This window comes from Octopus sinensis, linkage group LG18, assembly GCF_006345805.1.
Source record: "Octopus sinensis linkage group LG18, ASM634580v1, whole genome shotgun sequence".
Taxonomy (NCBI): Eukaryota; Metazoa; Mollusca; class Cephalopoda; order Octopoda; family Octopodidae; genus Octopus; species Octopus sinensis.
In genome coordinates, this window is record NC_043014.1 from 3600205 (window position 1) to 3626445 (window position 26241).

Below are 26241 nucleotides of genomic sequence, written 5' to 3' on the forward strand. Positions count from 1 at the left end.
TCTGTCTATCTATCTGTCTATCTATCTATCTATCTATCTATCTATCTATCTATCTATATCTATCTATCTGTCTATCTATCTATCTATCTATCTATCTATCTATATCTATCTATCTATCTATCTATCTATCTATCTATCTATCTCTTTCACCATTTCCCTTGCTTTCTCTCTCTGTATTTCATATATATATATAAGGTGTCTTTCGACTGAGAACAAATCAAATACAGTTGGCGTGTAGGGAGTGAAAGCCTAAAAGCAGGAACAAAGGAGATGGACCATAAGAGGTGTTGGCGGTATGTATATGACCATGTATGTATATGAGGCATGATCTTCGAATGTTGAGCCACATGGAGCCAATGACAAGTGACCAACACCATGACAGTATGCCGTGTTTGAGTACACTCGGCAAGCCAAGTGAAACTGTAGTCAGGACTGCTGGCAGTGTCATGTCAGTGGCACCTGGGATGGTGGCATGTAAAAAGCATCTTTTACACTGTTGGGGTGGTTGGTGTCAGGAAGGGCATCCAGCCATAGAAACATGCCAAATCAGACTTGAACCTGGTACAGTTCTCTGGCTTACCAGCTGCAGTCCAACCATCTAACCCATGCCAGCATGGAAAGCAGACATTGAATAATGCTCATGATGATAATGATGATCATATGTGTGTGTGTGTGTGTGTGTATATATATATGCTTGTCAGTGAACATTAATATATACACATACATATATATACATATATATACATATATATTTTTTTTTTCTTTATTACCCACAAGGAGCTAAACATAAAAGGGACAAACAAGGACAGACAAACGGATTAAGTCGATTAGATCAACCTCAGTGCGTAACTGGTACTTAATTTATTGACCCCGTAAGGATGAAAGACAAAGTCGACCTCGGCGGAATTTGAACTTAGAGCGTAGCGGCAGATGAAATAAGGCTACGCATTTCGCCCGGCGTGCTAACGGTTCTGCCAGCTCGCCGCCTTCAATATATATACACACGCACCACCACACACACACCACACATATATATATATATATATATATATATATATATATTATATATATGAAAGGTAACAAACAAAGGAAAAGAATTCCTTCAAGGGGTGGTGTAAACACCCAATTCACTGGTACATTGGTTGAATACCACAGAATTAGGGGTACAATGTAATTGCAAACAATAAATTAGAGAGATTAATTGAGAATCCAACAATTTATTTATAAAATAACATAATACACTATGAATATAATATAATATAACATAATTATTTAAACAACCAAAAAAGCCAACAATTTGTTTCGACTTTATACATTTTTTGATATATAAACAATTCAGTTCCCTTATATATAAGTCACATCAGGGCATTGGTGTGCAGATAGCCGAACTTCCTTGTGAACGAATTGCCGGATTGTAAAAAAATTAATTCAAACGACTATGTATTATTAGGTGGGTGTTAACCATTCAACTAGATATCAATTACATTAAAAATTAAAAAACAGAAAAATTATAACGGGCAAAATAATTAAGTAGAATCTAAAACTATTGAAATATCTTTATATATAAAATTGAAGTTGTGTGTGTGAGACTCTGTCTCCTCCGATTTAGATTCCTAACTACTCCCACATTTTGCGGTGCAGTTTAACCAAAAGTGGCTATCTTATAGTTGTCATTCATATCGAGCCTTTCTGGGTATTAGCGCGCGTCTATGATGAGTCTTCGATTTAAAAAGAAATTTACCATCATTTTTCCGCATTTTTAATGATTTTTGCTCAGGTTATACAAGGGAAGTAACTCTCTAAAAATGCTTATATAGTTATTTCCCTTACAAACTCTAGCAACGCTGGGCGATACTGCTAGTATATCTATATTTCTCAAATAATATCAATCTAAACTCGTTATTATAATCACATGCAACAATAATATATATGTATATAATTAAGTATCAGGGTCTTACTGAATCTACAAACTGTAATAAAACATGTAAAAAGATATAATGATAATTATATTTTTCATATATAATAACTTTTCTATTTATTTAAAGTTATTGATATAAAAAAGTTGGGATCTTTTCGTTTTGACCGGCAGATTTTTAAAATAATTTCTTTGTAGTAACTAAACACTTTTAAACTTCGTATACTGGTAGTGGGTTACATAAAACATCTTTTTCTTTTGGCTTTCTTGAGAAAATTCTGTAGTTTGTAAGCTATTTGTGGTTTAATTTCTTGCATTTCACCAATTTCAACCAATCAATGACGTCTATTGAAGTGAATACATTTTCTGCTGTAGTGTGTCAACAACAATTATTTGCAGTGTCATATGAATTTGTCACTGTTATTTATGATATATTTCATATCAGTTACGTTCGTATGAATAAAAGATTATCATTATTAAACTTTTATTAATAAACACATATTCTAAGTTCACAACATATGCAGTTTAATTTCCCTCTCTGTAATGAACTGACACTTATACATCTTTGCTACTCCATTTTCTTATTTTGTATTATTAATTTGTAGTAAAACATTTTACCTTTGCCCATATAATACAGTAAATGAATTGATTACATCGCAATCCTTACCATTTATGTATTAACTTTGTTGGGTGCTTCACTGGCAGTATATTGGATATATGTTATCCCATGGTGGGTTGCACTCACAAACTTTATCTCAATTTGTAATATATATATATGTGTGTGTGTGTGTGTGTGTGATATTTATACAAAATTATATATATATGATATATACAAAATATATATATATATATGTGATATATACAATATTTATATGTGTGTGATGTATACAATATATATATATATATATACATATATATATATATATATGTGATATATACAATATTTATATGTGTGTGATGTATACAATATATAATATATATATCATATATATATATATATATATATATATATATATATATATACAAAATTAATTTAAACAGCCGGTTGCAATCTTACACCAAAAGGAAGAATTATAAATGTGAGTAGGGTGTTAGGAAACACTTACATTGCTAGAAATAAGAGCTAAACCACTCTAATGCAGTAGTTAATGCACATGAATTAAGCCATGTACCCTAACTGGGACCATAATTGTCCAAAAAGTGACCGGCCAGCATTTTAGTTCTTGTTTATCTGTGCATGTGTGTTTGTGTGTGTGCATGTTTATGCTTGTATGTATGTATATGTATGCGTATGACCTTCTATGTATGTATACGTATGTATGTATATGTATGTCCGAACAGGTACATAAAATATACATACATAAAATATACATACATCTACACACATATGAATTTAGTGTGTGTATATGTATGTGTGAAGTGATATATATACTTAAGTACATAAAAGATCAAAAAAATAGGAAAGGAAGAATTCAGAGAGTGAGGGAGAGAGAGAGAGCGAGAGAGAGAGTGAGAGAGTTGTAAGCCGTGATGGCTGAGTTAAAGATGGTAACGGTCACAGTCTTGGTCAAGTTATAGGAGATTCCGCCAACCGTGTTGTTAGCGGTACACACATACACCCCACTTGTGTCAGGGTCCAGTTCCATAGTTCTACCCCAAGATATCCTGCTAGTTTGAGATGTCTCTGGGAAGAACTCCCACATGGTTGTGGGGTCAGGGTTGCCGAATGCTACACAGCGAAATCTTCTTTTCGTGCCACGAACCAGTGTCCATTCTGTGACATCTGGAATTAGTCTGATGGCATCAACGGGATCTGAAAGAAAACGGATGATCAAAAGAGAATTTACTGAAACCATTTTATGTGGCAACACTTGGTTGTCAAATGTGGCACTTTACTCTCACTCCCTTTCTCACTCTCTCTCTCTCACTCACACAGCCCAAATAACCCCTTCAAAAAACGTCTATATACAGACACATTCCCCCTTATTCTCATCCCTTCTTAACTTCCCACAGTCAAAGGCCATTGCAGAAGGCACACAATGTGCTGTGCAGTGAGGTTGAACCTAAAACCACATGGTTTGGAAGAGAACTTGTTACCCACATGCCTGCACCTAAAATAAAGTGTATATATATATATATATATATATATATTTTAAAAAAATCAAAATCGATCAACATGAGTGGAAATTGTAGCTGTGATACCAGTGCCGGTGACACATAAGAGAACCATCCGAACGTGGCCGTTGCCAGCGCCACCCCGAGTGGCTTCCGTGCTGGTGGCACGTAAAAAGCACCAACCGATCGTGGCCGTTTGCCAGCCTCGTCTGGCACTTGTGCCGGTGGCACGTAAAAAGCACCCACTACACTCATGAAGTGGTTGACGTTAGGAAGGGCATCCAGTCGTAGAAACATGCCAGATCAGACTGGGCCTGGTGCAGCCTTCTGACTTCCCAGACCCCAGTTGCACTGTCCAACCCATGCCAGCATGGAAAGCGGACGCTAAACGACGACGACGATGATGATGATGATGATGATGATATATATGTTTAACACTCCTTGGGTGACAGATTTTCTAGGGCTTGATGCCCAGTGATGAGAGAGAAATAATTCTCTCTGTTTTTTCCCCAATCCCTACATTAACAATGAATTAAAGGTGTGTGTGGTCAATAGCACTGCTAGAAACAGCAACTAAATGTCTCTTGTATTACACTCTGCTGTCTGATCATATGAAGTACTCATTGAATAATTATATAATATATATATATATATGTATATATGTATATATATATATATATATATATATATATAATATATATATATATATAATATATATATATATATTATATATATATATGTTATATTATGTATATATATATATATATGTATATATATATATATATATATATATATATATATATATATATTATATATATATCTGTAGATGCAAAATGGCCCAGTGATTAGGGCAGTGGACTCATAGTTGTAGGATCACAGTTTCAATTCCCAGACTGGACAATGTGAGTGTTTATTGAGTGAAAACACGCCTAAAGCTCGATGAGGCTCCAGCAGTGGGGGTGGGAGGGTGAACCCTACTGTACTTTTTCACTGCAACTTTCTCTCACTCTTTTTTCCCTGTTTCTATCGTGCCTGTAATTAAAAGGGGCCAGCCTTGTCACACTCTGTGTCATGCTCAATCTACCCGAAAACTATGTTAAGGGTACATGTGTCTGTGGAGTGCTCAGCCACTTGCATGTTAATTTCACAAGCAGGCTGTTCCATTGACTGGCTTAACTGGAACCCTCGTAACTGACAGAGAGCCACAATATATATACATATATATATAAGTAAATATAAGAGAGTGGTCACTATGTGGCTCACTCCTTATTAATTAATTATATATATATATATATATATTGTTATATTAAAAGCCTGGGTGCATTGTGTTCCGTTATTTAATAAATGAAAGAAACGTTTGTAAATACACAAACAACACGTGAAAATGTATAACGTATATGAAGTGCACAAACAGATGGAAGACACACGCAGAAGGTCCCTAATTCTTGATCAGTTATCAACCAAATGGTATAACTCAGTTTCACACCCTTAATTATATAATTGTGTGCATGCACATTGATATCCCCGGCCCCTGTCTAGTATTAGCAGTGAAGAAAATAAACTGGTCAAGCATCAAAGGCTTGACTTAGCAGTCGTTCAGGAGGAGTTGACAAAATACATCCTGCACTTGGAATGATTGTGGAAACAAATGTTGGGGACAAAGCCCCAGCATGGGCACAATCCAGTGACTGAAACCAGTAAAAGATTAACATTTAGGGTAAACACTTATGTGCTGTCCCCTGTCCTTGAATGCAGGAGTCCATGACTCATCAGGCAGTGAATGAGGTCTGTAGGTGTTTGAGTCCCTTCCACTGTGAAACCAGAGATACCCAGGGCAACCCAACAAACTACATGATGTTGAGATCCTGGGCCAGATGTTTCTATCCTGTCTCCCATGCTCATTCTTCCTGCATCACTCATCTCCTCTCTCAACCCAGATGTAATGACTTGCTTTGTGAGAATCTTCCAAGAATTTTCTGGCAACATTATTTCCCACCTTCACACCTAATCCAAGAATCTTGAGCATTGAGTGAACACTGGTTCCAATCAATCTCCAAACGCCAATCTCTGGAGGAAGGCACATTGCCTCCCATCCATTCTTTACACAGAATCCAACCAACTCACTGTGTTTTCTGTGATTTCTGAAGAAATAATAATAGCAACAGAGAAGAAAAGCAGACAACTTACAGTCAACTTCCCAGGTTTGTTTATCTTCCAAAGAACTTGACCCCACTCTACATGTAGCCGTCTTGGTTGTCTTGGTGACTTGAAATGTTAGGCTTGCAGTTTGTGTGAAAATGCACTGATCGACCTGTTTAACTGGTGGGTTTGGTTTAGCGCAGGTATTGCCAACACAAAGTTGTAATTCCTGTGCAGGACTTCCAACGTTACTCTCGCAAAAAACGGTGACAATGTCATTGAGAATTTGATTATTAGAAGGAGCCGTCAGATTGGGAGTTCCAGCTGGACCTGTAGGAAAAAAGAAATGGAAAGAAAAGGGGACATTTAAAAGCAAGAAGTAATGTTTAGGGAAGTTAAGGATCATCAACAATTTCATTGTATGTGAGAGAGAGAGAGGGGAGGACGGGGATAGAGGGGAAGAGGGAGAGGAGAGAGAGAAAGGGGGAGTAGATAAAGGTAACTCCTTACCCAGAACATCAAGTGTCTCACTGTTACTCTTCAATGCAGCAGCATTTTGATTCACCACCTCACACCTGTAATTCCCTCGGTCAGAGCAAGACAAAGAACTGATCGTATACTTATAGTAATACTGGTTGCCTGAACCATTGACTGAAGTGTTGGGATCACTTTGACCTGAAACAACAGGAGTAAAGGCTGTAGCAATCTGGTTGTCATTATGCATGAAAATAGCATTGTACTGAAGTACTGTGGTGGTGGCATTGCAGAAGAACTGAGCAGAATCACCAATTTTGGCAGAAGTAGAGATGGAGAATGTCACTGCTTGAGATTTCACAACTGGAACACCTGAAATGATGGAAAGACAGAAAGATTAATAAACATGAATGTCTGGCTACTTTTTTCTTTACTTCTTTCATTCATTAGACTGTGGCCATGCTGGGGCACCACCTTGAACAGCTTTTAGTTCAACGAATTGACCCCAGTGCATTTTTTTAAGACTCATACTTATTTCACTGCTCTCTTTTTGCCAATCTGCTAAGTTATGGAGATGTAAACAAACCAACACCGGTTGCCAAGTGGTATGGTAAACTAACACAGACACAAAGCCACACACACACATACACACACAATGGGCTTCATTCAGTTCCTGCCAACCAAATCCCCTCACAAGGTTTCAGTCAGCTCAAGTCTATAGGAGAGGACATTTGCCCATTAGTGCCATGCAGTGGGACTGAACTTAGAACCATGTGGCCGGAAAGTAAACTTCTTTCCACACAGCCACCCCTGTGCCCTTCTATACAAATATGTATGGGTATATGTAACCATCTATCTTCCTCTCACTCCCTTTCTCTCTGTATTTCTCTCTCTCTCTCTCTCTCTCTCTCTCTCTCTCTCTCTCTCTCTCTCTTTCTCTCTCTCGGTATCTATCTATCTATCTATATATATATATATATACTAGCAGTATCGCCCGGCGTTGCTCGGGTTTGTAAGGTAAATAACTATATAAGCATTTTTAGTGAGTTATAGCAAAAAAATAGCAAAAAATGCATTAAAATGGAATAAAAAATTATGGTAATTTTTTTTTTAAATCGTTGACTCATCGTAGACATTTTTAGAGAGTTACTTCCCTTATATAATAGCGAAAAATGCATTAAAATGGAATAAAAAATGATGGTAAATTTTTTTTAAAATTGTAGACTCATCGTAGACGCGCACTAATACGCAGAAGGGCTCGATATGAATCACGACTAAAAGATACCGGGTTTTGGTTAAACTGCACCACAAAATGTGGGAGTAGTTAGGAATCTAAATCATAGGAGACAGACACACAACTTCACTTTTATATATAAAGATTTGTGCAACAACTAAAACATTTGGTTGTGCAAATTGTTTGCACAGGAAACCTGCCCTGTGTGGCTGTAATTGCCGTTTTTGTGGATCTGTTTCAGCTTTTTAGCGATTTCTGTTTTGGCGACTTCAAGCCATGAAGTCGTTGTTCTAAAAGAACGCTGGTCTCCTTGACAACGCATTACGACGTTGATTTCCTTACACTCCCTTCCCCACAGCTTCACGAGGGAGGGAAGAAGGGGGAGAAGCAACACAGGTGTGAGCGTGGACGCCAATTCCGCCGCCATCGGCACACGAAAAATTATGCATTAAAATGGAATAAAAAATGATGTTAAATTATTTTTAAAATTGTAGACTCATCGTAGACGCGCGCTAATACCCAGACGGGCTCGATGTGAATCACGACTATAAGATACCCAAATTTGGTTAAACTGCACCGCAAAATGTGGGAGTAGTTAGGAATCTAAATCGAAGGGGACAGACACTCACACAACTACAGTTTTATATATATATATACATATATATATATTGATTTGCTTTTCGCAGGAAGGAAGTTTTCTTCGAAGTATACGTCTCGCTTTTATCCTTCGAAACGGTTAGTAGATGAAACCTTAGCGACTGAAGAAGGGGATTTTTCGTTGTGCTTATTGTCCTGTATCTCTCTTTTTTTGCTTGTCTTGTTCCTTGGTTTGTGTCTATGTGTTTCGTCTCTCTATGTGTTCGACGTCTTTTTGGTGCCTGTACACATATATGCGTGTATATGTACATGTAGAGGTAGGTACGTACATATATGTTTATATATATGCATATTTCTATTATTAACATATTATACGACAAACGCACGCACCCTATTAGTAAGATTGTTCTGTTTATCAAGTTAGCCTTGATATTAACTCTCACGCGACTCTGCATCTTTCTTTCTTCTCTCCCATTCCCTTTTTCGTCTTTTTCCCTCACTTAACTTGTCTCTTCCTCTCTCTCTCCCCCCCACCGTTCTTCATGGTCTCCTCGCACCATTCCCTTCTTCTCTCTCTTCCTCTTGCTCCTCCTCCCCCATTCCCGTCATCCATCTGCGACGATACTTCCGTCGTAACTGCTATCCTGTCTTTTCTTGCCCGCCTTCTAAGGCTACTGGTCGACATTCTTTCTCTCTCGTCGTCCACTATAATCCAGCGTTTGCAATACTTTTTTCGTCTGGCGTTAACAGCCCTTCTTATCTTGTTCTCCTTGTCCTGTCTCTCACTGTGTTATTATTTATTTTTCCACTGTTTATATATATATTTTTTACTGTTTATGTTTGTACTGTCGTTACCGTCTGCTTTTTTTACCCCTCTGTGAAAAGATCTCAGAATTTTAATTGATTTGCTTTTCGCAGGAAGGAAGTTTTCTTCGAAGTATACGTCTCGCTTTTATCCTTCGAAACGTTTAGTAGATGAAACCATAGCGACTGAAGAAGGGGATTTTTCGTTGTGCTTATTGTCCTGTATCTCTTTTTTTGCTTGTCTTGTCCTTGGTTTGTGTCTATGTTTTTCGTCTCTCTATGTGTTCGACGTCCCTTTGGTGTCCTGTACTCATATATGCGTGTATATGTACATGTAGAGGTAGGTACGTACATATATGTTTATATATATGCATATGTTCTATTTTATTAACATATATATATATATATATATATATATATATATACATATGAGCATGTGCATGTGTGTATATATACATATATATATGTTTATATGTGGAGGAGCAATGGCCCAGTGGTTAGGGCAGTGGATTTCCAGTTTCGATTCCCAGACCGGGCGTTGTGAGTGTTTATTGAGTGTAAATATTTTAGGCTCCACGAAGCTCCGGGCAGGGGCAGGTGGTGAACCCTGCTGTACACCATCACCACAGCTTTCTCTCACACTTTCTTCCTGTTTCTGTTGTACCTGTATTTCAAAGGGTCACCTTGTCACAATCCGTGTCACGCTGAATCTCCCTGAGAATATGTTAAGGGTACACGAGTCTGTGGTGTACTCTGCCACTTGCACGTTAATTTCATGAGCAGTCTGTTCGGTTGATTGGGTCGACTGGAACCCTTGTCTTCGTAACCGACGGAGTACTGGAGTAGCATATATTGATATATACATTTATATGTGTGTGTGTGTATGTGTATATATATATATATGTGTGTGTGACTGTGTCTGTGTATATACATATGTGTATATGTGTGTGTGTGTGTGTGTATATGTGTGTATATATATATATAAGCACAGGAGCGGCTGTGTGATAAAACGCTTGCTTCCGAACCACAAGGTTCCGGATTCAGTCCCACTACGTGGAACCTTGGGCAAGTGTCTTTTGCTAGAGACTCAGGCCAACGAAAGCCTTGTGAGTGGACATGATAGCCGGAAACTGAAAGAAGCCTGTTGTATATATAAGTATGTATGTGTTTGTTATTTATATCTGTGTTTATCCTCCCACCATCGCTTGACAACCGATGTTGGTGTGTTTATGACCCGCCACTTAGTGGTTTGGCAAAAGAGACCAATAGAATAAGTACTTGGCTTACAAACAATAATTCCTGGAGTTAACATGTCCATCTAAAGGTGGTGCTCCAGCATGGCTACAGTCAAATGATTGCAGCAAGTAAAAAAAAAGTAATATATATATGTGTTTCTGTATATATATGTGTGCGTGTATATATAGATATATATATTTCTCTGTTATCTTGATGCGGTACGGTGGATTAATTTAAGACTTTAGCTCTTATTTCTAGCAGGTAGATGCTTGTTAAGCATCATTACACTTCGTGCAAATATATAATTCATAGCTATTTAATGCTATTGCGCCTGCGATCCACCTATGTCACTGCTGGTGACATCTGATTTCAAATCTCAGTGTTTGAATGTTTTTTTTTATATATGTATGTATATACACTGTGTCCCACATTATTAGGCAAATGAACCTTCTCTCAATAAATGAATCCATATTCACTTGAAGACCTGTTGTTTTTCCATTGACTGTTGGCAACACCTCTCTGTGCACATTCTGTGAGAATAAATCAGATCTGTGCAGACGCCAACAAACGGCAGCCGTTTTTGTGATTGGGCAAGATTTTCACCGTCACAAATTACTAGGCAAGTGTAATAAAAATGATAATTGTGTCAGAACAGTCATTTAATTAATTCAATAGAAAAGGACTTAATGGTAAACATAATAATACATTGGCATTCAAATAGTCACAGCGTTATGATACAGCTCCTAGTGTTTCGTGTATGGCCCTCCACACGCAATAACCTTCCTTACACGCTGATCCATTGAATTTGTCAAGGTGATGATATCTTCTTGTGTCATGATTTGAGCAGCATCTACAATAGCATCCCAGAGGGCAACTTTACTTGAAAACTGCCGTCCATCTTGGTAAATGTGCCTCTTCAGGACACTCTACAGGTTCTCAATTGGGTTAAAGTCAAACGACCTTAAGAAAACCCTAAAAGCTGCAGGGATTCCTTAGAATTTTGGGCTGCATAAGATGAGGCATTATATTGCATAAAGACCAGCCTTTTCTTGAAGAAAAGTTCTTGTATTTGGAACCACGGTTGGAAATTGTCCTTTAAGATGGTAACATACGTTTTCAATGTCATCTTAATACCATCTGGGACTTTCCATGGTCTGACCATCACACCACAAACGATGCCAACCCAAAACATGACCCCACATCTCCCCTGTTGGCATCTCAAGCTATGAGGATTGTTCCCTCTGATTGATTCCCAACCTTTACTCCAGCCATCTGGTTCGTCAAGGGTAGCACAGCATTTGTCAGTGAACAGAACTGTTGCTAAATCTATCTTCATATATTCTTCTGTCCATTCCTGTCTCTTCTGCTTATGAACAGCCTTCAGAAGGAGCTTGGCAACAGGTTTAACATTCCTGGTTACCTGCTTCAAGAAGCGACACCTGGTAGTTTTTGATACGTCTTCCCTGCCACAGCATTTGAAGACTTCTCTACTTGTCAGACCTGAGTTCCGCACATCTTCACTTTTCTCATGTGACAAAGTATGATTTGAAGCAGCTCTCAACTTACCATTATCTGCCCACGACCAAACAGAAATAGGAGACTGCACAAATTCCTTCACTGTTCGGTGATCTTTTCCCACTATTTTTGGTATTTCTATGGTTGTTTTTCCTTTTCCCAGCTCTGACACGATGTTAGACTTCTCATTCGAGGTAAGATCACGTTTCTGACCCCTAATCACACTTAAATTGGGCACCTGTCGTGTAATTTGGGACAGAAGACATTTTGCTGGGACACGATAATAGCCGCCGCTTCCTTTTGTCTGCACAGATCTGATTTATTTTAACAGAATGTGCACAGAAAGGTGTTGCCAAAAGTCAGTGGGAAAATAATTGATTTGCAACGAATATACATTTATTTATTGAGAGACGGTTGAGTCACCTAATTATGTAGGATGCAGGGTATATATATCTTTAATATGTATGTGTGAGTGTGTGTGTATAATTCATTTTTTAAATGTTTGAAACATTACAACTCTTATCTAAACTTTAATTTTAAATATAGCACACACACACACACACACATGTTTATAGATAGATAGAGGGAGAGAGCTTGCATACATGCATACCTACAGACATGCATATTAGGTTGTTTCACACGAAATGTCGCATTTGAAAGGTAACAATAAAATGTTTCACAAGTGTTAGAGAACTGATTTATTTAATCAAAGTATGATCCATGTTCATTTAAGACGTTTACCCAACGTTTTTCCATGTCATGTATTCCATCATTATCAAAAAATAAATTCATCTTTTGCTGAGGTAAACTGTCCGAGTGCTTCAATTACCTCTTCTTTATTTAAGAATGTTTTATTGCTTATGAAAAGCCCAAAATGCTTAAATAAGTGATAATTAGTAGGAGAGATATTAGAGGAATAATGAGGATGTTGCAAAATCTTATAATTCAGGTTTTGCAACTTTTGGATCGTAGTTTGAGGATTTGCATTATGGTGGAGCAAAATTGGGCCATCTCTCTTCACTAGTCTGGGTTGCTCCTTCTTCAAATTCTCATGCATACAGTCAATTTTCTGGCAATACGATGCTGCTGTTACCGTTTCTCCTTGTTGCAAAAATGAATAATGAATAACTCCCTTCACAGACCACCTAAGAGTGACCACTAACTTTTTAGGGTACAACGGTGGGTTTAGGTAGTGTTTAGGTGAATCTCCTGCATCTGGCCACTGACCTCCTCTCCTGCTGTTGTCAAAGAGTATCCATTTCCCATCACAAGAAATGATTTGATGCATAAACGGTCTTTTTCCAGTCAAGAAAGCAATAAGGAGCACACTTTAAGGCATTTGCTTTTTGAATCTCATTCAGTTGATGTGGAACAAACCTATTCGTTTTCTAGACTTTTCCCAATTTTTATAGGGGTCCAAAAACAGTTGTGTGAGATGTTTGGGGTTCTGATGAAAGTTTTCAAACATTTGTTCTTAGATTTTGTTCAACAAAAGCATTTAATCCATCATGCCAAATGACTGATTTTGGCCTACCCCTTGGTTTATTTTCAAGGCTATCATCTCCTGAACCATCTCTGAACAATTCTGATATCAAAAAATTCCATTACCAAAGACCCACTTGATATTCCGTAGAGCTTCTGCGGCAGAGTGAATGAGTTTGTACTCATATGAGAAAATCACTCAACATAGTTTGGTTGTTATCCTTTTCATGAGGTCTGTGGGTATGAATTTTGTGAACCAATATTGTTGGGAAAGAAAAAGAGTGAAGATTAAATGCAGGGTATACATAATTGAGTTTTTAAAAGACTGAAATAACAAGTAGTTAAAAACGTGACATTTCATGTGAAACAACCTAATACATACATACCCACATATTTGGCCCCTTGGGGGTAATAAAAAATCAACATAAATACCAACATATTTAGATGCAAAGAGACAGACAGACTGACAAGCAGCAAGCAGTTATGAGAGGTATAAAGAGAGGAAAAGATGAAGATTGGTGAGAGACGATACTTTCTGAAGACAATTCCAAATACTTACCAAACAGCAACAACAACAAGAAACTTGTTAGAAGTAAAGAAATCTCCATTAGAAAGTTCATCCTCGTTAATTAATCCGTCTTAATCAGTTTGCTGGATTCAGATAATTCCAATGGAAATGTGCAAAAGTAAAAGAAAATATGTTATAAATTTAAAAAAATTATAATCCGAATATATATATATATATATATATATATATATATATATATATATATTATATATATATATATGTGTGTGTGTGTGTGTGTGTAACGTATGTTTGTATGTGTGTATTTGACAGGGAAATGAACTTATTATTGATGAAATAAGTTTGATTTAAATTCCATCCAGATAACAGTTGAAGCATGTTTGTTTGATCAGAGATTTCCATACAACAATAAAAAAAAAAATCTCTCTCTCACTCTCCCTCTTTCTCTCTCTTTTTGCAAACACACACACACACATATATATATATATAAGTCCGTAGGTGACTTAAAACTGTATGATAGATTGCCGTTAATTCATTCTCTTTTACCTGTTTGTGTTTGCCTTTCAAATGCTGTGCCTTTACTGTGATCTCCCTTTTAGTAGAAGAAATAGCTATAATCTCTTTGACTGCTATTTCTAAATTCGGTGTGTGGTAAGGCAATTCGTTGCTAAACCCTTAATTGCTTAGTATTACTTAAATTTTCCTCGAATGAGGCTTTTACATGCCGAAGACTACTTGGTGTAATTGATAATTGTTCCAAATTAATTAATTTCACCCTTCATTGTTACTTATATATATATATATATATATATATATATATATATATATATATATGCATACATAGATACATGCATATGTACATACATATACAAATATATATATATATATAATATATATATATATACACACATATCTATATATATATTTATTTATATACACATACATACACACATATATATATATATATAAATTTTAAATTTTATCTAGTTTCAGCTCACAAGCTGTGGCCATGCTGGGGCACCGCCATTCATGTATGATTCCTTCTTTCTCTCTCTTCTCTCTCTTTGTTGCGTTTGTCCCTCCTCTCTCTCTCTCCTCTCTCTCTCTCTCCTCTCTCTCTCTCTTCCTTTGCTTCTCTTTCTTTTCTTTTCTCTCTTCTCTGTCACGTGACTGCTGGCCGAAATCTGCCTTTCAGCTTCTCACCAGCGTCGTGTTAACATCGTTGTTTTTCGTCCGCCGCTATAGGCATCGCCGATAAGGCTCCTTTCCAATGCGCCAGAGAAAAAATTTGTTTGCTTGTTATCAGTCGTAAGACACTTGTTGTTGTTTTCACCGTTAATGCTTCTGTATTTCATGTTTCTGTATTCCATTATTGTTTTTTGTTTTTTTTTATTCGTCCCTTTTGCTGTCCTGGTGTTCGTATGCATTCGATCCTTCTTCCAGGAAATCTACGCTCCCAGCTTAGTTTTTCTAATGCTCGTTGCTTAGTTTTTCTTGGAGGGCTGGCCGTGATCTAGTAATCTCAAGATTAATCAGCTGAAGTTACTACGATGATCCGGTTCTTGACTGAAGACTGAGGGTTTCGAATGTCCTGTCCGTGTTTATTTTATCGTCTTCTAAGAGTTATACGTTCTTGTCCATGTTGTATTTTTTACATACCTTAACAATATATATATATATATATATATATACATGTATGTGTATTTCTAAAATTATGGTTTTCCAAGATGCATGGGTGTATACAAACTCTCTCTCTTACACACACACACACACACACACACACAACATACTTAACGTCCTTCCCCTATTTTCTAGTATGCAAGGCATGCAATAATATCAGATACCATCACATGACAACACCCCCTTCCATCCCCCCCGTCCCAATCTACTACCACCCCACCACATACCTGCTCTGCCCCCTCCATCTACCCATATATATATATATATATACATATATACACATACATATATATATAGTAGTTTATATAAACAGATATAGATTTAAAATACACACAAGCACACACACACACACAGTCACATACATATTGTATTAGTAGGGCGCTCAGGAATATGAATAAAACAAGTCTTTTACGTTTCGAGCCTAGGCTCTTCAACAGAAAGATACACAGAAAAGAAACACAGAGAGAAACAAGGAGAGAAAAAAAATGCGTGCAGAAGCTAGTGATTCATATATATATATATATATATATAATAATAATAAATATTAGGGAATAAATCCAAATTTACAGGGAAAAATCAGATTTAGGATTAAATCCAATTTTATAGTAAAATATTATATAATATTAATTAGAGACAAAACCACTATTTTGTAAAACAAACAAGGAAAGACTTAATCAATACATAAAATTTTAATAAAAAGTAAAAAATAAAAAATAAAAAATAAAATTTATTAAAATTTTATGTATTGATTAAGTCTTTCCTTGTTTGTTTTACAAAATAGTGGTTTTGTCTCTAATTAATATTATATATATTATATATATATATATATATATTATATATATATATATATAGTAGTTTATATAAACGGATATAGATTTAAAATGCACACAAACACACACAGACACATACATATATATACGGACGCAATTATGTTCATATATCTATGGGGTAATTTCAATTATGTGTGAATATGTCTGTGTGTATGTTTGTGAAAGCATGTAATATTGTATTTCAGTACCAATGTAGCTATTTATGCATACATGTGCAAACCACACACACACACACACACTCCACACTCGAGTACATTCCCTCCCACTCCCACTCATACTTACACTCACCCTCCATTGCAAAATGGCGTCTATACCCACCCCGATCCAGTGATTGGTTGCTGTCCTGTAGAAATTAACTCACTTCAAACTTTTCTGGCACTTTTTTCTCCCCTCCATCTGCCCCACGATCGATCTGCTCCAACTTTATCTTAACAATTTTACCTCTTCTTTCTACAATTATCCCTTTTAGTCAACAATAACAACCACCAGGCACCTGCAAAGCAATCAATTCGGATTATAATTTCTTAAAGTTTATAACATATTTTCTTTTACTTTTGCACATTTCCATTTGAATTATCTGAATCCAGCAAACTGATTAAGACGGATTAATTAACGAGGATGAACTTTCTAATGGAGATTTCTTTACTTCTAACAAGTTTCTTGTTGTTGTTGCTGTTTGGTAAGTATTTGGAATTGTCTTCAGAAAGTATCGTCTCTCACCAATCTTCATCTTTTCCTCTCTTTATACCTCTCATAACTGCTTGCTACTTGTCAGTCTGTCTGTCTCTTTGCATCTAAATATGTGGGTATTTATGTTGATTTTTATTACCCCCAAGGGGCCAAATATGTGGATATGTATGTATTAGGTTGTTTCACATGAAATGTCACGTTTTTAACTACTTGTTATTTCAGTCATTTAAAAACTCAATTATGTATACCCTGCATTTAATCTTGACTATTTTTCTTTCCCAACAATATTGGTTCACAAAATTCATACTCACAGACCTCATGAAAAGGATAACAACCAAACTATGTTGAGTGATTTTCTCATATGAGTACAAACTCATTCACTCTGCCGCAGAAGCTCTACGGAATATCAAGTGGGTCTTTGGTAATGGAATTTTTTGATATCAGAATTGTTCAGAGATGGTTCCTAAATCTTGTTCAGGAGATGATAGCCTTGAAAATAAACCAAGGGGTAGGCCAAAATCAGTCATTCGGCATGATGGATTAAATGCTTTTGTTGAACAAAATCTAAGAACAAAGGTTTGAAAACTTTCATCAGAACCCCAAACATCTCACACAACTGTTTTTGGACCCCTATAAAAAATGGGAAAAGTCTAGAAAACGAATAGGTTTGTTCCACATCAACTGAATGAGATTCAAAAAGCAAATGCCTTAAAGTCTGCTCCTTATTGCTTTCTTGACTGGAAAAAGACCGTTTCTGCATCAAATCATTTCTTGTGATGGGAAATGCATACTCTTTGACAACTTCAGGAGAGGAGGTCAGTGGCCAGATGCAGGTGAGTCACCTAAACACTACCTAAACCCACCATTGTACCCTAAAAAGTTAGTGGTCACTCTTTGGTGGTCTGTGAAGGGAGTTATTCATTATTCATTTTTGCAACAAGGAGAAACGGTAACAGCAGCTTTGTATTGCCAGAAAATTGACTGTATGCATGAGAATTTGAAGAAGGAGCAACCCAGACTAGTGAAGAGAGATGGCCCAATTTTGCTCCACCATAATGCACCTCTTCAAACTACGATCCAAAAGTTGCAAAGCCTGAATTATAAGATTTTGCAACATCCTCCCATTCCTCTAATATCTCTCCTACTAATTATCACTTATTTAAGCATTTGGGGCTTTTCATAAGCAATAAAACATTCTTCAATAAAGAAGAGGTAATTGAAGCACTCGGACAGTTTACCTCAGCAAAAGATGAATTTATTCTTTTAAATGATGGAATACATGACATGGAAAAACGTTGGGTAAACGTCTTAAATGAACATGGATCATACTTTGATTAAATAAATCAGTTCTCTAACACTTGTGAAACATTTCATTGTTAGCTTTCAAATGCGACATTTCGTGTGAAACAACCTAATATGCATGTATGTAGGTATGCATGTATGCAAGCTCTCTCCCTCTATCTATCTATAAACGTGTGTGTGTGTGTGTGTGTGTGTGCTATATTTAAAATTAAAGTTTAGATAAGAGTTGTAATGTCTCAATCATTTAAAAAATGAATTATACACACACACTCACTCATACATATTAAAGATATATATACCCCGCATCCTACATAATTAGGTGACTCAACCGTCTCTCAATAAATAAATGTATATTCGTTGCAAATCAATTATTTTCCCACTGACTTTTGGCAACACCTCTCTGTGCACATTCTGTTAAAATAAATCAGATCTGTGCAGACAAAAGGAAGCGGCGGCTATTATCGTGTCCCAGCAAAATGTCTTCTGTCCCAAATTACACGACAGGTGCCCAATTTAAGTGTGATTAGGGGTCAGAAACGTGATCTTACCTCGAAGGAGAAGTCTAACATCGTGTCAGAGCTGGGAAAAGGCAAAACAACCATAGAAATATCAAAAATAGTGGGAAAAGATCACCGAACAGTGAAGGAATTTGTGCAGTCTCCTATTTCTGTTTGGTCATGGGCAGATAATGGTAAGTTGAGAGTTGCTTCAAATCATTCTTTGTCACATGAGAAAAGTGAAGATGTGCGGAACTCAGGTCTGACAAGTAGAGAAGTCTTCAAATGCTGTGGCAGGGAAGACGTATCAAAAACTACCAGGTGTCGCCTCTTGAAGCAGGTAACCAGGAATGTTAAACCTGTTGCCAAGCCCCTTCTGAAGGCTGTTCATAAGCAGAAGAGACAGGAATGGACAGAAGAATATATGAAGATAGATTTAGCAACAGTTCTGTTCACTGACAAATGCTGTGCTACCCTTGACGAACCAGATGGCTGGAGTAAAGTTTGGGTATCAATCAGAGGGAACCATCCTCATAGCTTGAGACGCCAACAGGAGAGATGTGGGGTCATGTTTTGGGCTGGCATCGTTTGTGGTGTGATGGTCAGACCATGGAAAGTCCCAGATGGTATTAAGATGACATTGAAAACGTATGTTACCATCTTAAAGGAAAATTTCCAACCGTGGTTCCAAATACAAGAACTTTTCTTCAAGAAAAACCTGGTCTTTATGCAATATAATGCCTCATCTTATGCAGCCCAAAATTCTAAGGAATACCTGCAGCTATTAGGGTTTTCTTAAGGTCGTTTGACTTTAACCCAATTGAGAACCTGTAGAGTGTCCTGAAGAGGCACATTTACCAAGATGGACGGCAGTTTTCAAGTAAAGTTGCCCTCTGGGATGCTATTGTAGATGCTGCTCAAATCATGACACAAGAAGATATCATCACCTTGACAAATTCAATGGATCAGCGCGTAAGGAAGGTTATTGCGTGTGGAGGGCCATACACGAAACACTAGGAGCTGTATCATAAAGCTGTGACTATTTTAATGCCAATGTATTATTATGTTTACCATTAAGTCCTTTTCTATTGAATTAATTAAATGACTGTTCTGACACAATTATCATTTTTATTATACTTGCCTAGTAATTTGTGACGGTGAAAATCTTGCCCAATCACAAAAACGGCTGCCGTTTGTTGGCGTCTGCACAGATCTGATTTATTCTAACAGAATGTGCACAGATAGCTGTTGCCAACAGTCAATGGAAAAACAACAGGTCTTTCAATGAATATGCATTCATTTATTAGGAGAAGGTTCATTTGTCTAATAATGTGGGACACAGTGTATATACATACATATATAAAAAAAAACATTCAAACACTGAGATTTGAAATCAGATGTCACCAGCAGTGACATAGGTGGATCGCAGGTGCAATAGCATTAAATAGCTATGAATTATATATTTGCACGAAGTGTAATGATGCTTAACAAGCATCTACCTGCTAGAAATAAGAGCTAAAGTCTTAAATTAATCCACCGTACCGCACCAACATAACAGAGAAATATATATATCTATATATACACATATATATATTATTTTTTTTACTTCCTGCAATCATTTGACAGTGGCCATGCTGGAGCACCACCTTTAGATGGACATGTTAACTCCAGGACTTATTGCTTGTAAGCCAAGTACTTATTCTATTGGTCTCTTTTGCCAAACCACTAAGTGGCGGGTCATAAACACACCAACATCGGTTGTCAAGCGATGGTGGGAGGATAAACACAGATATAAATAACAAACACATACATAATTATATATATAACAGGCTTCTTTCAGTTTCCATCTACCAAGACCACTTACAAGGCTTTCGTTGGCTTAAGTCTATAGTAAAAGACACTTGCAAAAGTTCCACGTAGTGGGACTGAACCCGGAACCTTGTGGTTGGGAAGCAAGCTTCTTATCACACAGCCACTCCTGAGAGAAAGGGAGTGAGAGGAAGATAGGTGGTTACATATACCCATACATATTTGTATATAAGGGCACAGGGGTGGCTGTGTGGAAAGAAGTTTACTTTCCAGCCACATGGTTCTAAGTTCAGTCCCACTGCATGGCACTATGGGCAAATGTCCTCTCCTATAGCCTTGAGCTAACTAGAACCTTGTGAGGGGATTTGGTTGGCAGGAACTAAATGAAGCCCATTGTGTATGTGTGCATGTGGCTTTGTGTATGTGTTTGTTCACAATACCACTTGGTAACCGGTGTTGGTTTGTTACATCTCCATAACTTAGCAGTTTGGCAAAAAGAGAGCGGTGAAATACGTATGAGTCTTAAAAAATGCACTGGGGTCAATTCATTGAACTAAAAGCTGTTCAAGGTGGTGCTCCAGTATGGCCACAGTCTAATGACCTCAAGAAGTAAAAAAAAAAAAATAGCCAGACATTTGTGTTTATTAATCTTTCTGTCTTTCCATCATTTCAGATGTTCCAGTTGTGAAATCTCAAACAGTGACATTCTCCATCTCTTCTTCTGCCAAAATTGGTGATTCTGCTCAGTTCTTCTGCAATGCCACCACCACAGAACCTCAGTACGATGCTTATTTCATGCATAATGACAACCAGATTTCTAAAGCCATAGCTTCTTATGTTCGAGGTCAAAGTAGTTCCAACATTTCAGTCACTGGTTCAGGCAACCAGTATTACTATAAGTATTCGATCAGTTCTTTGTCTTGCTCTGACCGAGGGAATTACAGGTGTTACGTGGTGAATCAAAATTCTGATCTGTTCAAGACTAACAGTGTGACACTTGATGTTCTGGGTAAGGATTACCTTTATCTACTTTCACTTTTACTCCCCCTTTCTCTCTCTCCTCTTTCTCTCCCTCTTCCCCTCTATCCTCGTCCTCCCCTCTCTCTCTCTCTCACATACAATGAAATTGTTGATGATCCTTAACTTACCTAACAAAATTTCTTGCATTTCAATGTCCCTTTTTGTTCCCTTTTCGTTTTTCCTACAGGTCCAGCTGGAACTCCCGATCTGACGGCTCCTTCTAATAATCAAATTCTCAATGACATTGTCACCGTTTTTGCGAGAGTAACGTTGGAAGTCCTGCACAGGAATTACACCTTTGTGTTGGCAATACCCGCGCTAAACCAAACCCACCAGTTAAACAGGTCGATCAGTGCATTTTCACACAAACTGCAAGCCTAACATTTCAAGTCACCAAGACAACCAAGACGGCTACATGTAGAGTGGGGTCAAGTTATTTGGAAGATAAACAAACCTGGGAAGTTTACTGTAAGTTGTCTGTTTTTCTTCTCTGTTGCTATTATTATTTCTTCAGAAATCAGAGAAAACACAGTGAGTTGGTTGGATTCTGTGTAAAGAATGGATGGGAGGCAATGTGCCTTCCTCCAGAGATTGGCGTTTGGAGATTGATTGGAACCAGTGGTCACTCAATGCTCAAGATTCTTGGATTAGGTGTGAAGGTGGGAAATAATGTTGCCAGAAAATTCTTGGAAGATTCTCACAAAGCAAGTCATTACATCTGGGTTGAGAGAGGAGATGAGTGATGCAGCAAGAATGAGCATGGGAGACAGGATAGAAACATCTGGCCCAGAATCTGAACATCATGTAGTTTGTTGGGTTGCCCTGGGTATCTCTGGTTTCACAGTGGAAGGGACTCAAACACCTACAGACCTCATCAGGGGACAGCACATAAGTGTTTACCCTAAATGTTAATCTTTTACTGGTTTCAGTCACTGGATTGTGCCCATGCTGGGGCTTTGTCCCCAACATTTGTTTCCACAATCATTCCAAGTGCAGGATGTATTTTATCAACTCCTACTGAACGACTGCTAAGTCAAGCCTTTGATGCTTGACCAGTTTATTTTCTTCACTGCTAATACTAGACAGGGGCCGGGGATATCAATGTGCATGCACACAATTATATGATTAAGGGTGCGAAACTGAGTTATACCATTTGGTTGATAACTGATGAAGAATTAGGGACCTTCTGCGTCTGTCTTCCGTCTGTTTGTGCACTTCATATACGTTATACATTTTCACTTGTTGTTTGTGTATTTAGAATAGATTTTAAAAAATTTATTAAGTTACAGAATGCAATGCACCCAGGCTTTTAATATAACAATATATATATATATATATATATATATATATATATATATATATATATGAACAATTGCAGGGTGGAAGGTTTTTATAAGCCATTTAAGAAACACACAAAAGCCGTTCGATTCACTTCAACATTTAAGTTTAATTTGCGACGGATTTTAGCGATGAAAATATTTTGACAAATTAAACTTAAATGTTGAAAGGAATCGAACGGCTTTTGTGTGTTTCTTAAATGGCTTACAAACACCTTCCACGCTGCAATTGTTTTCGTTTCAGCACACGATCTCAGATCAAATTACTTGCTATGCGAGTACATCTCCGTAATATATATACATATATATATATATATATATATATATATATATTGTGGCTCTCTGTCAGTTACGAGGGTTCCAGTTAAGCCAGTCAACGGAACAGCCTGCTTGTGAAATTAAGATGCAAGTGGCTGAGCACTCCACAGACACGTGTACCCTTAACATAGTTGTCAGGGAGATTGAGCATGACACAGAGTGTGACAAGGCTGGCCCCTTTTAATTACAGGCACAATAGAAACAGGGAAAAAAGAGTGAGAGAAAGTTGCAGTGAAAAAGTACAGTAGGGTTCAACCCCTACCCCCACTGCTGGATCCTCATCGAGCTTTAGGCGTGTTTTCACTCAATAAACACTCACATTGCCCAGTCTGGGAATTGAAACTGTGATCCTACAACTATGAGTCCACTGCCCTAATCACTGGGCCATTTTGCCTCTACAGATATATATATATATACATATTATTATTCAATGAGTTCTTCATTTGATCAGACAGCAGAGTGTAATACAAGAGACATTTAGTTGCTATTTCTAGCAGTGCTATTGACCCCATAGCAATGTTTCAGTCATTGTTAATGTAGGGATTGGGGAAAAAAGCAGAGAAATTATTTCTCTCTCATCACTGGGCATCAAGCCCTAGAAAATCTGTCACCCAAGGAGTGTTAAACATATATATCATCATCATCATCATCATCATCATCGTCGTCGTTTAGCGTCCGCTTTCCATGCTGGCATGGGTTGGACAGTGCAACTGGGGTCTGGGAAGCCAGAAGGCTGCACCAGGCCCAGTCTGATCTGGCAATGTTTCTACAGCTGGATGCCCTTCCTATCGTCAACCACTCCATGGGTGCTTTTAATGTGCCACCGGCACAGGTGCCAGGCGAGGCTGGCAAAAACGGCCACGATCGGATGGTGCTTTTTATGTGCCACCAGCACGGAGGCCAGGCGAGGCTGGCAACGGCCACGTTCGGATGGTTCTCTTATGTGCCACCAGTACTGGTATCACAGCTACAATTTCCATTCATGTTGATCGATGTTGATTTTTATACATATATAGATATATATATATATATTATATATATATATATATATATATATACACACCTTATTTTAGGTGCAGGCATGTGGGTAACAAGTTCTCTTTCAAACCTTGTGGTTTTAGGTTCAACCTCACTGCACAGCACTTGTGTGCCTTCTGCAATGGCCTTTGACTGTGGGAAGTTAAGAAGGGATGAAGGGACAAGGAGCACTATAAGAAGGTATTCATGCATTGAGATGAGAATAAGGGGAAATGTGTCTGTATATAGACCTTTTCTGAAGGGGTTATTTGGGCTGTGTGTGTGTGCATGTGTGTGTGTGTGAGTGAGAGAGAGAGAGAGAGAGAGAGAGAGAAAGAAAGGGAGTGAGAGTAAAGTGCCACATTTGACAACAAAGTGTTGCCACATAAAATGGTTTCAGTAAATTCTCTTTTGATCATCTGTTTTCTTTCAGATCCCGTTGATGCCATCAGACTAATTCCAAATGTCACAGAATGGACACTGGTTCGTGGCACGAAAAGAAGATTTCGCTGTGTAGCATTCGGCAACCCTGACCCCACAACCATGTGGGAGTTCTTCCCAGAGACATCTCAAACTAGCAGGATATCTTGGGGTAGAACTATGGAACTGGACCCTGACACAAGTGGGGTGTATGTGTGTACCGCTAACAACACGGTTGGCGGAATCTCCCATAAATTGACCAAGACTGTGACCGTTACCATCTTTAACTCAGCCATCACGGCTTACAACTCTCTCAATCTCTCTCTTGCTCTCTCTCTCGCTCTCTCTCTCTCCCTCACTCTCTGAATTCTTCCTTTCCTATTTTTTTGATCTTTTATGTACGTAAGTATATATATCACTCACACATACATATACACACACTAAATTCATGTGTGTAGATGTATGCATATTTTATGTATGTATATTTTATGTACCTGTTCGGACATACATATACATACATACGTATACATACATACAAGGACACACGCATACATATACATACATACAAGCATAAACATGCACACACACAAATACACATGTACAGATAAACAAGAACTAAAATGCTGGCTGGTCATTTTTTGGACAATTATGGTCCCTGTTAGGGTATATATATATACATATATATTTTGTATATATCATACATATATAATTTTGTATATATTTCACATATATATATATACATATGTATATGTGTGTGTGTGTCTTACCTTTGTATGGTATTTTTTCCCATGCTGGTCACTTGATAATATCGATGTTTGAACGTCGATATTAACTTATTTATAAATATATTATATATATATTATATATATATATATAATATATAATATAATATATATATATATATATAATATATTATATATAATATATATATAATATAATATATATATATATACGTAAATGTATGTATATACATATATATATATGTATGTATATATGTATATATGTTGATATATTTGTTTTGCAAGATTTTGATGTGAAATCGTGTGTTGAAACAGATATTGTTATAGTTCGGAATGGTCATTTTGCCAGTTTAGCTAATAAAAACACACGCACTATATATTTGGTGTTACTTTGCTTCAGTGTTATTTGTTTTTTAAATTAATCTTAATCTTATTTCGGCCAGAGTTCTTTCATCACACTCCTGTGACCGCATCAGTGGTCCTTTGCTTTCTTCTTTCTTATTTGTGTGTCTCTCCTTACTAACCGTCAGCCATTTTGTATTTC

The 26241-nt window shown here is 37.2% G+C and overlaps 2 protein-coding genes and 1 long non-coding RNA gene across 3 annotated transcripts in view; 1 reads left to right on the top strand and 2 right to left on the bottom strand.

Moving 5' to 3' along the window:
• Positions 1–1946: 1946 nt before the first annotated feature.
• LOC118767005 (carcinoembryonic antigen-related cell adhesion molecule 5-like) lies at positions 1947–14202 on the bottom strand. Its single transcript, XM_036510911.1, has 5 exons — positions 14071–14202; positions 6680–7015; positions 6218–6499; positions 3442–3728; positions 1947–1970 (listed from the first exon to the last, which is right to left on the bottom strand). The coding sequence occupies exons 1-5, from the start codon at positions 14129–14131 to the stop codon at positions 1947–1949; spliced, it is 990 nt and encodes a 329-aa protein (XP_036366804.1). The 5' UTR covers positions 14132–14202.
• A 1636-nt stretch (positions 14203–15838) lies between these two features.
• Positions 15839–26241, bottom strand: part of LOC118766846 — a 14493-nt gene continuing 4090 nt past the window's right edge. The window contains exon 4 of the long non-coding RNA XR_005002756.1: positions 15839–15848. This is a non-coding gene — a long non-coding RNA (uncharacterized LOC118766846). The remainder of the gene's footprint in view (positions 15849–26241) is intronic.
• Positions 16780–25325, top strand: LOC118766837. Its single transcript, XM_036510681.1, has 4 exons — positions 16780–17226; positions 21519–21854; positions 22053–22333; positions 24971–25325. Exons 1-3 carry the CDS (start codon positions 17166–17168, stop codon positions 22244–22246), a joined length of 591 nt encoding a protein of 196 aa, XP_036366574.1. The 5' UTR covers positions 16780–17165; the 3' UTR covers positions 22247–22333; positions 24971–25325.